This window comes from Camarhynchus parvulus, chromosome 13 (genome assembly GCF_901933205.1).
Source record: "Camarhynchus parvulus chromosome 13, STF_HiC, whole genome shotgun sequence".
In the NCBI taxonomy this organism is placed as follows: Eukaryota; Metazoa; Chordata; class Aves; order Passeriformes; family Thraupidae; genus Camarhynchus; species Camarhynchus parvulus.
The window spans coordinates 11,153,992-11,168,752 of NC_044583.1; the positions used below are offsets into that span (position 1 = coordinate 11,153,992).

Here is a 14,761-nt window from a genome sequence, read left to right on the forward strand (position 1 = left end):
TAAGAGCTTATTTTAGTGGTGCCTACCAGATGCTATTTTGTGTATTGTTATTAAACACAGAGTTTGAATCCCATGGTACAAAACAGCAAACACTATATGCTACCCATATTTTTGAATTCTCACTGTCAGAATCCATTTCCTAAACAGAGATACGGGTTGCAGAACACTTTCAGTTTGTCAGGACAGAATATTAAGGTCTTTCTGTGAACAAGTTTCTCCCTCTGAGCCTGGCAGGACCCGCTGGATCCTCGCCATCCTCTGTTTTTCTCAGCAGGTTAGACAACACGAACACAGCTTGTAAATAAACAAACCACAACAGGATGACACTTCACAGAAAAACATACCAGTAAATGTGAAATTGCAAAAACCTTGTGGGTGTGCACATGCATTTTCATAAGGCAAACCTCCCCACACGCCTGTGGGCGGCTGCACACCCTCACACATGAGAGCTCTGGCTGGGCTTCTGCAGGCAGAGTCTGACTTCCCAACTGCTGCTCCAGTGAACTCTGCCCTTCCACAGGGCTTTTACCAGCAAGACACGGGGTCAGCTTGCAGTGAAAACAAGGTTTGTGTCACCCTCGTCCAAAAGGCAAATGTTTTGATCTCTCTTTCCTCCCAGAAGACTGAGAGGCTAAATCCATTAAGGATTGTGAGATCAATGGATATTAGAAGGAAGTTCACAAAAATGAACTTTAATGAAATCTGCTGAAAATGTTTTGTCGTTATAAGCAAGTGTTGACTAAATGTAAACACAAACAAGTGATTAATCAACCTCAGTTTCACACTCCCCCCAAAGCTGAATTTAGGACGTGAAAGAAGGATAGAACGATTAGCTGATACAAGGATGTGAAAAATAAAATGAGTGCTTTCTCAATATTTTCATCAGAGCTGATCACAAAAATTTTACAGGAGTATTCATATGAGAACTGGAAACCTGTTTTATAGGCCAACATCAGCTTTATTATAATTTTTTTATATGTAGCAACATTTGGTAATATTCAACTCCAGCTATAAGCTGTTCACAGCAATCATTTTGGAGAGCCTAATAGAGCTTGAATTTAGCAGAGAAGCTAAAATAAACTCATCAGTTAAGAATTAATTTTATTTTTATATTAGCTGTCAATACAGGCAAATCAGTGATATTTAAACAAGTACAAATAATTAAGTCCTTCACCCTTAATCAATGCACATCTGAATGGAAGTAACTTGCTCCAGTAACTTGCCTCATAACCACAACAGAAACCCATTCAGAATAAAAAATCCATTTAGCCTAAGGTATGTACCTGAATTCCACTGAAATCAATTTGATTTAAGTACCTGCTCAAAGTTGAGCCTGCACTGAAGTGTTTCCTCAAAGTCTACACAGATCCCAAGCTGCCTAATGAGAAAGGCAGGGACAAACACAGAAACTGAGCTGCTTCACATACTATTATTACGTTCCTGTATTCCAGGAAGATAATAATAGTTTAGCAACAGTTTATTACAGCTTGGTGGGGTGTGTGGGAGAGGGAGATGACAGCTCAGTGCCAGGAACCTGGAGTGGAGCTGGGCCAGGTGGCAGCTCTGCTCCAGCTCCAGGCCACCCCACCAATTTTTACCTCTGTACCAGAGGATTTGTGTTCCTGGTGAAACAAAATAGTGCTGCAGCAACTACAGATTTGATAACATGAAGAAATAATAATGAGAAACTATTTCATGAACGTTCAATAATTCTGGAAGTGATTTAAAGCACCTGGAAAAAGGAGATGCTTAATTAAAAGAAAAATCCTTTGAAGATGGAATATACTTCCCAAAGCACTCCAAAATTCAAAAAAGCACACTGCAAAGGTAGCCCACACAGCTTTGCTGTGGTCCTGATATGCATATGCCTCACCACGCATCAGTAGCTGCATGAGCATATCCCCATCGAAAAAACTGAGCAAAATTACTGATATTGAAAAAAAAATAAATTCCATTAATTTCATAATAATTTTATTTCCAGGCAGAATGAAACAGACAGCCCCAGAAGCACTGGGGGGTTTGACTTTTCACCTGACACCATTCTGTGGCCCAGCTAAGGCCATGCACTGAGGAAGTCCTCAGCAGAAAACTCCATCAACTCTGGAGAAAAATTGGCTATTCCTGGCATTTCCCATCAAGTGCCTTTGAGAGCATTGTTCATTAGCCTCCACCTGCTCATCTCACATGATTTACTGCACAACTGTAAAAGAAGAAACCTCTAGATTTTTCCCCAAAATTACTGCAAGGATCTCATTTGCCTAGCAAAGAACTGCCTGATCAGCTGTAATGCAGATGCCTGGGAAGGGTGACATCCCATGGCCAAAGATCCTTTTCCCTGGAGATTTGTTTTTTCCATGAGTGTTTAACCTTGCTTCTGAATCAAAAGCTGATTTGCCACTGAATTCTCAATCTTCCTCTTCCCAGAAATCCCCACGAATCTGCAATGTAGAATTCAGAAAAAACCCAAGACAGGAGAGAAAGACAGATGTATTTATCATGCACAGATGATATAGGAAGGAGACAAAAAATATTGTCATCGGAGTCTTACTGACTGCAAAATAAGGGAGCAGTAATTAATCAGCAAGAGTGCAAGCTGAGAGGAAATATTGATCGGATTTGGAGAAACTTCAGTTTCCTGAAGAAACTGTTCCCCTGCAAAGGTAACCAGGAAAGTTTGTGTAAATTAGAATGGCAACTGGCCAGCCAGCAGCCAGTCTGAGCCATTTCAGGCAATCCAGAAAAATATACACCAGATGCACGTTGGTTTCTAAAGAGTAATTTAAATACATTAGTAAATCAATGGCATTGACAGTTTGATGGACTATGATGGAGGAGTCTTCCTCTGAAATATCATCTCCAAACCTGCAAAGCTCTGGCAACTGAATTGTTACAACTTTATCATATTTTTAACTTTCATCTTTTCAAAAAACTTCCAGAGTGGAGTTGTTTTGGCTTAATTTTACATGGATTTCTCCCCTGCTGAACTGGCCTCTAACTTTTTAGAGTTCCTAAATGTCAGAGTGTTGTCCTTTTGCATTGTGGAGGGCCAGGAGATGCCAGTGAGAGGACTGAGGACCAGCTCTGCTCTGATGAAGTTTGGGCCTGTCAGAAAGAACCTACCACTATTGAGTAGAAGCAGCAAATTATTTCTGTCTTTTTATCTGACTGGCATTTGCTTACAGCCAGGAGGATGATTTTACCTCAATGTAAAAATAAAACAAAATAATTGAAAAATTTGCCAAAAAAGTAGCTAAAAAATGGTGGGGTTTGCCCCAGGAAGTACATCAGAGGGTCACATTAAATGATCACATCATTCAGCAGCAAGGCACAGCTCCTTTGCAGATCTGACCTCCAGCAACCCCAAGTATTGCCATGGGAAGGGGTCACAAGTCTCCAGCAGAGCTGTGCGTTTGTCCACCCTGTCAGCCCAGAGCTATTCGTGATGGGACTTGTGTCAGACTCTGCTTGGCCATTCCAAGGGATTTAATTGGCACTTACAGAAACAAAAACTTTCTGGTTTAAGCACATTTGGGGAGTTACCTTACTGTCTTCATCAGTAATAAACTGCTCTTGGCTAAGGTCATCTTTCATCTGCACACTAAATAAAACTGTCACTAAAGCTGAGTTTCTGTTTCTCATCAATCATACAATACAATAAAACTCAGAGCAGAGTACTTAAACAACATTTTTTAGAGAAAAGGCAAACCTTAAGGAAGTTTTAGTATAATAATTTCCTTTCAGCTGATCAACATAACAGACACAGTAATTTAGGTAGAGAGATGTGATATTAAAGCTTACAAACCTGATAATCAGATTGCCTTTAGAGGCAAAAATCAAGCCAGCTTTCCAGGCCTCATCATAACCATTAATTAAATACTTAGCACCTCTCCAGTTAACATTCAAATAACATTTAAGCAAAAACTCAGCAGTTTCGAGAAAAAACAACCCATTGTAGCTTATCTATTTAATTCCAGTGTTATTATGTAGGTAGTTTTACTGCTATGAAGGAACATTTCTCATGTTTGTAAGAAGGAATTCAACTGGAAATATTAAAATATGTTCAACATGATGCTTATTTTTATCTAAAGGAAGATAAATTATTATATATATGCAAGCACTAAAAGCAGTTGCCAGAGAAAATAGGATTTATTCTCACCACACCTGCAATATTTCAGCCACTACATGAAAATATTTCTCTTTCTGAAACAATTAGCCTAATTTGTAGTGAGCTCACACAGACTTTCACAGTATTACTCTGCTGAAGATTATTACTTGCCTAAAATATGATGCTTACATTTTTCCAGTACATTAACAAATAGCATTGTTTGACAGAAGACCAGGCAGAAATATTACACCCCATGCTCTGCGATTCTCCCAAACCCCAGATAATCCCACACCAGTCAAAACAAATGATTCAGGTTGCCAAAACAAGTAGTTACATTTCCCAATCTTCTGATAACGTTTTACGTAAATGCAGAAGCAAATCTGGCACGGTCTGGAACCAGGGCAGGGCAGATCTTCTCCCAGCACATTCCACTTTTCAAAACCCAGCACGTCAGCAGAGCCTTCATAACACAAGATGCACACCTTGATCTCTGCAGGGCTTAGGAGGTTGTGGGGTTTGCTTGTTTACAATTTTCAGACAGATGGAATCTCGGTTTTTCTTATTATAATATAAAAGATAGATAACGGTGCATGGAAAATGCTAGAAAAACCCTGCTGTCAGGTCCATCTCACCACATCTGTTGACATAATTTAGAATTTATTTCCATGGTGTGGAAAATGCAATTTTATATTTTTTTTTAGGTATTTTTTTGAATCCTCACTCCCAAGCAGTCAATGGATCTTCCATTAGTCCTGGTTGCCTTTTGGGGTGTTCTGCTGCCCCCCAGCCTCAGGCACCTTCATCCCACTGCCTTGCAGCCCCAGGCTGGAGCTCTCTGCAATGTGGGAGATGCACATTGCCTGGGGGCACTGAGTTCTTCAACAAACCACCCTCCAAAATAACTGCATTTAGTAGAAAATCCCAAACCCTTGTGCTTTGTGAGGTCCAGCATGGCCACTGCCTGCTGCACACCCAAGACCTTGAAATGGTGGCTGATACTCTCAACTCCAAGTTCATGGAGTTTTCAATTCCTTCACCTCCTGTTTTGCTGAGGAGAGAACATCTTGTCCTATTTCTTGTGAAAAGAGTGCCAAAGATAGGAATATTTATAAGGAATTTGTATCTATCTATCCAAACCAAAACATTCAAAAATCATGACTCACAATCCCCTCCCAAATCATGGGATTAAATTAACATATCATGGGATTTTAAAAGATGGTGTTTTAAAAATTATGGAATACTTAAATTTTGTTTGTCACGCATTACCTTAAAATATTTACATAGCCAGAAACGACACATTTTTATCAACAGTTAAAAGAACCAGAAGCTTACCTAGGGAAAAAAAATCATCACATATTCATAAGATTCCTGGAGGCTGGACCTTTAAAAATAGTCCAAGTGTTACAATTCATCACATGTAAATTTATGGGATTTGGCAACAATGCACTTGTCTCCAGGGATATTGGAAAGAGGGGGAGTGCTCTTGGTTAACCTTTTTTTTTTTTAATAGATACAGCATGCTGAAAGTGCCCTACTAAGTATTTCCTAACTCAGCCCATCAATCAGTTTAGAACACTATGGAAACACACAGCAGAGTGTGCTTATCAATGCCCAATCACTAAATATTTTGGTGTTTGTTAACCAAAACTCAGTGCATTCTGGAAAAAGACCAAGTGGAAAATAAAATTACAATTTGTGAAAGCACATCCCGTCCATGCCTTTTGCCTAGAGCAATCAGAGGTGGGAAGTTAGATTTAATTTAAAAAAATGTAGAGAACAAACCATTTTCAAGTGGTTGTTCACTTTTTTTATTAAAGGCAAAGACAATTTCATGGAAAAAATCCCCTTTACCCTACAGTTTTTATTTTTACAGACTTTTGGTAACAGTGGGGTTTTTTCCAAAATAAAAACTAAGTTTCCAAATCAAAAAGTGATGCTGTAGAAGGGAAGATTATTGCCCTTAGCATTCTTTCCTTAGTTTAAAATTTGAAATATCATAAGTATTCCTACCTGTCCCCACACCTGCTGTACCAGACAAGGTCACTGCTATTTCTCAGCCCAGCCTCCCTTTTGCTTTTCAATCCCACAGTGCTGGCTGGTGGCTGTGATTACTTTGTGCCTTTTTACCACAGTTTACAAACTCCAGCCCTGACACAGGGGAGGTGACAGACACCAAGTCTGGTGGCATCAGACACGGCGTGTGGCTTTGCTGCCAGGTACAGGCTGCATCTCAGCCACTGCTGACAGAGCCTCCCCCAGCAGGTACCAGGTGCCAGTAACTGGAGCTGATCTACAGTTTGTGCTTTTCTGTGTACCAGACTCCTACTCCTGAGGAATATTTACCATCCAAAACCAAAAATACTGCCATAAGGTGTGAACAACATCAAGTCTCTTTTGTTTAAGAGGAAACACAGCGAACGGCTGGTATTTTCCAACATGCAATAATTTTATAAACATTCACTAATAGAGCAACTTCCACCATACCTACCATCCAACCCTTCTGGGGATTGTGGTGTTCAGACTCCTGCAGTACCCAGATCTGCTCCACAGTGAGTACAAAGGCAACAAGAACTCACCAAAGCTCTGTGTCAGTCACAAAATTCACAGGCCATTTCCAAAGTGAAAAAAAAAATTTTGGTTGAATGATATTTCTTGCTTTCTTTTTAATCCTTGTCCCAACCTGAGCAGTGAGAAATTTATATTGTTCACGGGGCCCAAACTTCAGTGCCTCATCCCTGTGGCCCTCTGTTCCTTCCTTCCTATACTTGAAACCCCACTGTACTGAATAAGATAATACTAGGGTATGAGTGACAAACAACTCTGCAGTTTGGTACACACATTTGGAACAAAAATGTAGCTATTTTGTTGTTTCCACTCAAATGACCCAGTTAATTTCAGTGTTAACATCAGCTGTCAAAACATCCTCTTAGCAGATTTGCATCCCTTATTTATTCAGAAAAAAAGGTGCAATAACCAAGCAGTTATCAGAGAAACAGAAAACACTACACAGAATGGGTGTTTATATTTAATTCTTGTTATTCCATCACTGTCTATCACATACTTAGTACATTATATTCCACACTGGCAACACATAAATAAATCCAGAAAGTTTGTGTTCATACTGGAGATACCTTTATTTTCCTTTTGGGACTAATGCAGCCCAGTAAATACCGTCAATAAAACCCATGTACCATGCCAGCCTCAGTGTCCTCCTTGCAGCCTTCCAACAAAGCCTTTGCAAAGCCACCTGTCCCAGCAGCCACAGCCACCTGTGCACTGCTGTCACCCACCATCCCCTTCCTCTGCTCTGACCCAGGGCTTGGGGGACACACAACTTTATGTTGGCCATCTCCGGAGCAAAGGAAACTCCTGAAGGCAAAGACAGTGCCACCATCCTAGAGATGGTTTTGGCTGCTGCAATGTTTGCTTAGCCCATAGAAAATGTTCAACACATTTCCTGCTTTTCCCTCCTTGGAGGGAGAGCACATTTCCACTTTGAAGGATAAAAAGCCAGATGTAGCAGATGACACTGGCTCCGTTCCTTCAGCTGCACCTCATCCCAGAGCCCACCTTACCTCTGTACACAGTATCCATGTTCTCCCCAGGAAGCTGCTTCCTGGCAGCTGCTCTGCGATAGACCACGTGTGTTCTGCCTCCTCCCTCCTCCTCCTCCTGGGCCCCCCTCTCCAGAGGCTCGATGAAGAACTCGTCCTTGTCCGTGCGGATCATGCCAGCCTGCAGCACAGGGCAGAGATGGAGCACTTTGCGTTACTGCACGTACAGCAGGCACTGCCAGCAAACAGTTACAATATGCTTAAGCACACTTTAGTGCTCCCTAGAGAGCAATTAGGATGCAGAGAGGAAACCAGGTGAATTCTTTATTAGAGCAAAACAAAGCATCGTTTTCCCAGCTTGACAAGAAAGGACAAAAGGTACAACTCTGAACCAAAAGGATTTCTCCTTGAGCCACACGAGCCAAGTATAGGTCTAAGAATCTGTCTAGGAAATCACCCTCTCCATTAAAAAACATCTACAATGGAAGTTACTATGACCTTAGCGATCCATCAGGCCCAGACCACTCAAGTGTTTACTATTTCTGCTAAATAAAGGAGCAGATCAGTGCCATAAGCTGATGTGCACTTCAACAGTCAAAAGTTGTAGAGTCAGCTTTTCTGTCCAGAAGCAAGATAGAAAAATACTGCAACTTACTTTCAGGCAGCTAAGCTTTGTGATTATTTCCCCTGTGACACAAAGGCAACAAAATAATCTTTCAAGAATTAGCCACTACTGATTTGAGTGTCAGTAGTGCATTGTTAAAAAATAACCCAACTTATTCAGACTGGACCAGATACCCTGGTATGAAAATAGAAATTTGCACTTCTACAAAGCATGCCAAAGGAACATCATCCAAGCAATTCTCATTTTGTTCAGGGGAAACCCTCATAAAGACTGAGAACTTTAAAAAAGAAAAGGACTTTTTGTCATCTTTATGCAGGTGAAGCAACTTGGGCACCTGGATCACCTGGGCTTGTCTCCTCTTGCAGTCCTGCCCAACTGCAGGAGGTCACAGCAGCCAAGGGCTGCTTGCAGAGATGGTTGGCTTGAATCAATTTTTTCTGCATGTTTGCACATCTGTGTTTGAGAACTTCAGCTACTGAACTGTCAGCCTGCAGACAAAGTCTTACTATTAACACGAATCGAATTGGTCCAGATCCAGCCTCCAGAAGCTTCTTTATCGCATTCTTTCCCACTCGGCCCTGAGACAATCCTGGAGACACTGCAGTTTCAGATTTGTACTGTGACACTCTCCATCTCGCTATCTGAGCTTCTGGAAGCTTAAATCCCCTGTTCAGTGAGGCCTTACCTCAAGCTTCCAGGGGAACCAGTTTGGCTTCTTTGAACCCAGTATCCTCACTTGAAACAAGCACATCTAAACACACTTATCATATTCCAGCACCAAAGTTCTCATACAGCACATATTTTTCTTCTACAAGCAACAAACTACATTCCTACAGCTATAAATACAGTATGTTCACTGGTTCCCTCCTTGGAAAAATGTCAGGTTCATTTGTCATGTCTTAACTTACATTAGGCAAGATTTCCAGTCCCAGAATTCGTATATATAAGGTATACAAAAACAGATTGGAGAGGAAGGATTAAAGAAGCAAAATTATATCAAAGCAATTTAAGCTGATGCCATCCTGCCTGCATAGAGGCAACTGAATTTGAAATCCTGTTTCTTCTTAACTAATTTAGATTCTACATCAGACACAGAAAAGGTGAGACAGGCTCAGCAGCTCAAGGAAGTCAAGACAACCAAGAAAATAAGTGCTGAACCCAAAGAGACAGCAACTGATCTTTTACTGGAAAGGGGAATACATGAAAAATTTAGACTTGATGTTACTCTCCTTTTAATGTTATTCTAACTACATAACACACACACAGTTCTTCTGGATATTAAATATTATATCCAGAAATTTGGAAATCTTTTTATGATAAATGCACAACTAAACATCAAGAAGGAACAAGCATTTGCAAGTTCAACAGCACAGGGTAAGATGCACATGCCATACTGCACCCAGGAGAAATACACTGAGAGCTTGACTGTCATGTGAAAAATATGTGATTTTGGTTTTTGCAAGTGAAAAAATCACCATGGTTGTGCACATGTTCTTATGTATTTTTGGATACATTAAGCCTAATATTAACTAAGCAGCTAATGCCAGACCATAGCTTGGAATGCAGACCATAATTCAGGATACAGGGGGAAATGCTGCTGTACACTGTGTGCAGCAGGGAGTACTGATGGGAGTTTGGAGGAATTTAGATCTTCTAAGAAAATTAACAGAGAAACAATGTCTGCAATCAGTAGTTGAATGGATTAGACAGAAGAACAACTCCTATAGGTGAACTTTAGCTTCCAGGGTATGATGGCCTTTTGGAAATGAAAACTGTCGGTCACAGTGAATTCCCCACTCTGAGAAGATGAAGGTGACACACTGGGACTGGCTGTAAGACTAAACAGAAAGAGATATTTGAATGTTGGATCCCAAGACATAAAACAGTGCTTAAACACTGACATTTCCTGCAGATCATTGTGCCTGGTATTGGCCCTTTTTTGTGCAGGGAGATTCATGTGGCACTGGAAGCTGCCAAAGAGCAGGACAACATCAGATGCTCTCATTCCCCACTCTGCTTCTTGGATGGACATGCCACCACTCTGCACATCCCCATGGCAGCATCCCCCCTACTTCTGCAGGGGTGTAGAAAGGAAGGAATTTAACCTTCAAACACAGAATCATAGAAATTCCTGAGTTGGAAGGGCCCCCAAGGACCATTAAAGCCCAACTCCTGGCTGCATGGCTGAATGTCCTTTTTCTCATTTCAATCTTGGTCTACACTGAAATTTCTCCTTTCTTTTAGTGCAGAGAAAGTCAACAATTATTTTGATTGGAATTATTAAGAAAAAATGTATGTTTGAACTGTAAAATTTTTATATTTTTATATTTTGCATGTCCTACACAGTCTTTGATTTAGCCAACATATCATCATGAAATAAAATAAAGTAAGAAAGATAAGAATGGCTGTTTCAGACTTTAAGAAGAAAATTCATTTGATGGAAAGGCAGAGTTCCTACAGCAATCCACAGTTCAAGTCATCTGCCTAATACTATAACCACAACCATAAATGATTCATTAAGAAATATGTGGGGCTCCTGAAAGTCTCCACCACACATTTCCTTACTGCTTTGAGCAAGACATTTAACCTCTTTACTTCCATTTCTCCACCTCTGAACCAGCATAACAGTCTTGCAGGATAATTGCAAGGCCTGATTTGGGTTTTTTTGGTCAAATGCTTTGAACATGAAAAGCTCAAGATGAATCACTTAATGCATTTTTTTCTGATTCTACTCAGAACACCCTCAAAAAGCCACCATGAAAGGGAGATGGCTTTTAGTCGTCAACTCAACACCAGTGTTGTGCACAGGCAAACAAGCTGTAGGGCAGCAAACAAGGCAGCAGAGGTTTGCCCACATCCTTCACCTTCACCCTTCACCAGTCCTGTTCTTTTCCACAGCTGCCATCACCTCTGTGCCAGCCCACCATGCCAAGACCACTGTAAGACAACCACCAAGTTTGTGATGACAACAGAGAGCATTCAGGTTCCTGCAATTTCCTGGAGAATGCCTCTGGATGACTAAGACAGAAATGCTGTATCATTTGAGCACACCTGCGCCTTCCCTTCACCTGGAAGGGCTTCAGAAAATCCTTGCACATTCATCTTCTGAGCGTTTACTCCACAAGATGTGAAAACAAATTTAAGCCTCTCAATTGCCCATTCCCCAAAAGTTCTGAAAAGAATCACAGCAAGTGCTTTCACAAACTAAGAGCTTAAAAGTACCTGTTATTGTAGTGTTTTTCTGTCCTATACTGCTCACCACCCATCCCAGGAGTGTTGTACTTCCAGGCATTATGGATTAGCAGTGATCACCCTGCTCTACCACCCTGCAGCCACATAAACACTGTGCAATCCATAACCAGGCATGGAATTGTGCATCTCCATGGAAAGGAAGCCCAGTTCTGGAAAAATTGCTAAACTCTTACATCTTCCTCTCCCTCTTCTGGGACTTTTAACTTGAAACTAAGCTGAATATAGGAATATTGATGATAGCAGCTGGGATTGTGTCCTGTGACTAATGAAAACAGAAATTAATAGAAAAAGCGTTTGCCTTTGAAATGCACCAAATTGTAGCAAAGATCCTACAATATCCCACTATTTCCCAAAGCGGGACATCCCCAGCCCTTCCTTGCAAGGGCTTTTAGATCCCAGATGCAAATTACTCAAGTCAAGCACTGCTTGGCACTCATTAATATGCATTAAAGACTAGAGCAGAAAACAATCAAAAGGAAATAGTAGTTCAGAGAATCAAAACCTCTGCTAAGGTTAGCAAGGCGGTTATTTAGAAGTGAAAGCCACGCAGAAAAAAAATCACATGGAAGACTGAGAATGAATGTCCTGTCTAATTATGACACAAATTACACTGATAAACCACAAATGAGTCCGTTTGTGGATCACACGGATTTGGGATCTAGAGTTCCACTCATCTCTTTTGAGGGTAACAGGGCTCCTGTGCATTCCTGGAGACCTCCTCCCGAGGATTTCAAGGATCACAGGATCTACATGTACTGGCAATGGCCACAGCCACATGGGCTTTCTGCCCAGGGTAATGAAACTAATCCCATCCCACGATGGAGATCTCCTCCCCAGCCCAGGAGACCTGCCAGAGCTTTGCCACCCCACCACAGAGCTCAGCAGAACAGCAGGTTTCTTCTCCCATCTCCTCAACACCCCCAGCACCTCCTGCATTTCTAAAGACATTCTTCAGAAGCCTAATTTGACAGAAAAACTGCCTGGCATATTTAGATCTACAGAAAATTCCAGGTTTTGGAGCTTGAGCTCCTGTGGATAATTAAATGTCTCTCTGGCTCTGCACTTGGTGAGCGACTTAATTGTCTCCTCATTGCATTCAGATCACAGCTCCTGTTCTGGGCTGTAATGAAGTAACCCATCCAGTGGCTGCTTCAGGACTCCAGAACCTCAGCCCTTCCTGAAACCAGGAGTTTAATTAATGTTCATTTTCTTCCTCATTAGTACAGATTTACAAAGCTTCTCATTGCCATAAAAGGGCAGATTTACATCCCAATCTCCCAGCACATGATGCAGACAGGAAGAAAAAATTAAATGCGAACAAAGCTGAAATTAATATTTTTTTAAATCCACATAACTGGTTAATTAATTAAATCAGTAACCCAGAAAAACAGTGTTTCAGAAACTCTTAGAAATAGCATTTCTGTAAATAAAGATCTGATTTTTTTTGAGTATTTGATTCTGAAAGAGGTAAGTAGCCAAATTACATACCTGCACATGAACAAATCCTAAATACAGTCTTGAAATACAGGCCATTTTCTTGAGACAAAAGTGACTCACAAATATCTGATATTTACCCTCAGTGTCTGGGTTTTGAGTTTGCACTCTCTGCAATGCCAATGAACGCTCCAGATGGAAACTGGCAATATGGGATTCTCCCAACAATCAATTCACAGAGAACCTGAGAAAGACTTGCATTTAAACACAGAGTTGCCAAAAATACTCTGTAAATGACTTGAAAGGGAAAATATTTATATTTTCAGGACAAAATATTGGACAAAGCCTTATGCCATGTTTATATCAATGTGCTTTTACCTAAAAACACATTTCTCCACATTTGACCAAAGTGGCACTAGCAGAGCAGAGAATTTGCAAGCAAATCCCACATGTTACTTTTGTGATCCTTCTCTAGGTCTTAGAGCCACAGGAACATGCTTTTTCAGACAACAACAGATGTATCCTCCTAACACGAAAGCCATGTACAGAAATACTCTTTGCTCAGTTACAATGGAATGGACTTGGTGCACCAGGAGCTCCAGTGACTGCAGCAAGTTTACCCAGGAAGTTGAGGCAGAGCTATGGACATGACACGACCCTTCCAAACTCATCCCTGCCCACCTGGGATCTCTCTATATTTTCCTTTGTGCAATGTGTTCATTCCCAATCACACAGTATATTGATTCAGGAATATATGAGTCTGGAATTTTACTTCCATTCAGCTTAATTCATGTAGATAAAAATTTAAAAAAAAACCCCAAAACTTTCTTATGTCATATTTGCATTTGATTCTTTGAGAACATTCCTCCAACTAGTGAAGCATTGCAGAAGAAGAATTGTTCAGTGCTGCAAATTTATCTTCCTTTACAGTGAAAGAAGGTACTGAAGGAATTGTGGCAAATATTTGGAACACATTGGCACTTACTGTGCTGCATGCTCCTGCTGCCCTCAATCTACACTGATCTATTCAGGCCCAGACTGGATGGGGAAGAAAGTTTCTAACTGATCATATATATTTTTGTTATTTTTAGTATTTTTCAGCTTTTTTTTCAAATTGGTTTGCAGTTAAGTCATGTTATTTTCACATATTCTCAAAAAAAAAAGGGGGTGAATAATTATTGGTACACATAAGAATTACACAGCCAGACTGACAGAGAGGCAGAGCCTTCCAGGTCACCCTATGGAAGCTGTCTGTCCCTTAGGGCCCCCATTTATTCTCTGCATGGGGGTAAGGTCACATTTTCAGTGCACTTTGAGATCTACTAATGAATAGCACCATAAAGGAATTACTGCTACTGAGAGCTCTTTCATGACAGGCTGCTTTCTACAGTCCTTGTTGCTCAAGGGAGGATGGGTATCCATCCATTCATGCATCTACAGACTTCCACTGCTACCAAAAATAAAATTTTGTTCCCAGAGCCCAGCTTAGTCACTACACAATTGCAGGTGTGATTGATAACAGCAGGGGGACAAATCTGAGCCAATATAACCTGAAGTTAAGAGAGCTGCATTAGTTTATAACAGATGGGAATTTGGACCCAAATCTTGCAGTTTTATGGTATAATTCATTTTAGGAACTCAAAAGGGTTTTCTGTGGTTTTTAAGGGACACAATAGTGGGACAGACTGTGTCTCATTCTCAGTGAAGCATCGAGAAAACAGACACAATTAAAGTGATTTCACAAAGCAGTGCCAGCAGATTTCCAGACAAATGTCCTGGCCAAAGGGCCCG

The 14,761-nt window shown here is 40.8% G+C and overlaps 1 protein-coding gene across 2 annotated transcripts in view; it reads right to left on the minus strand.

The window, feature by feature from the left end:
* The window catches only part of ADAMTS2 (ADAM metallopeptidase with thrombospondin type 1 motif 2), a 173,622-nt gene that overhangs the window by 103,194 nt on the left and 55,667 nt on the right, over positions 1 to 14,761 (minus strand). For both annotated transcript variants that reach the window (XM_030957363.1, XM_030957362.1), the window contains exon 3: positions 7,681 to 7,840. In XM_030957363.1, coding sequence (XP_030813223.1) covers positions 7,681 to 7,840 — 160 coding nt within the window. The remainder of the gene's footprint in view (positions 1 to 7,680; positions 7,841 to 14,761) is intronic.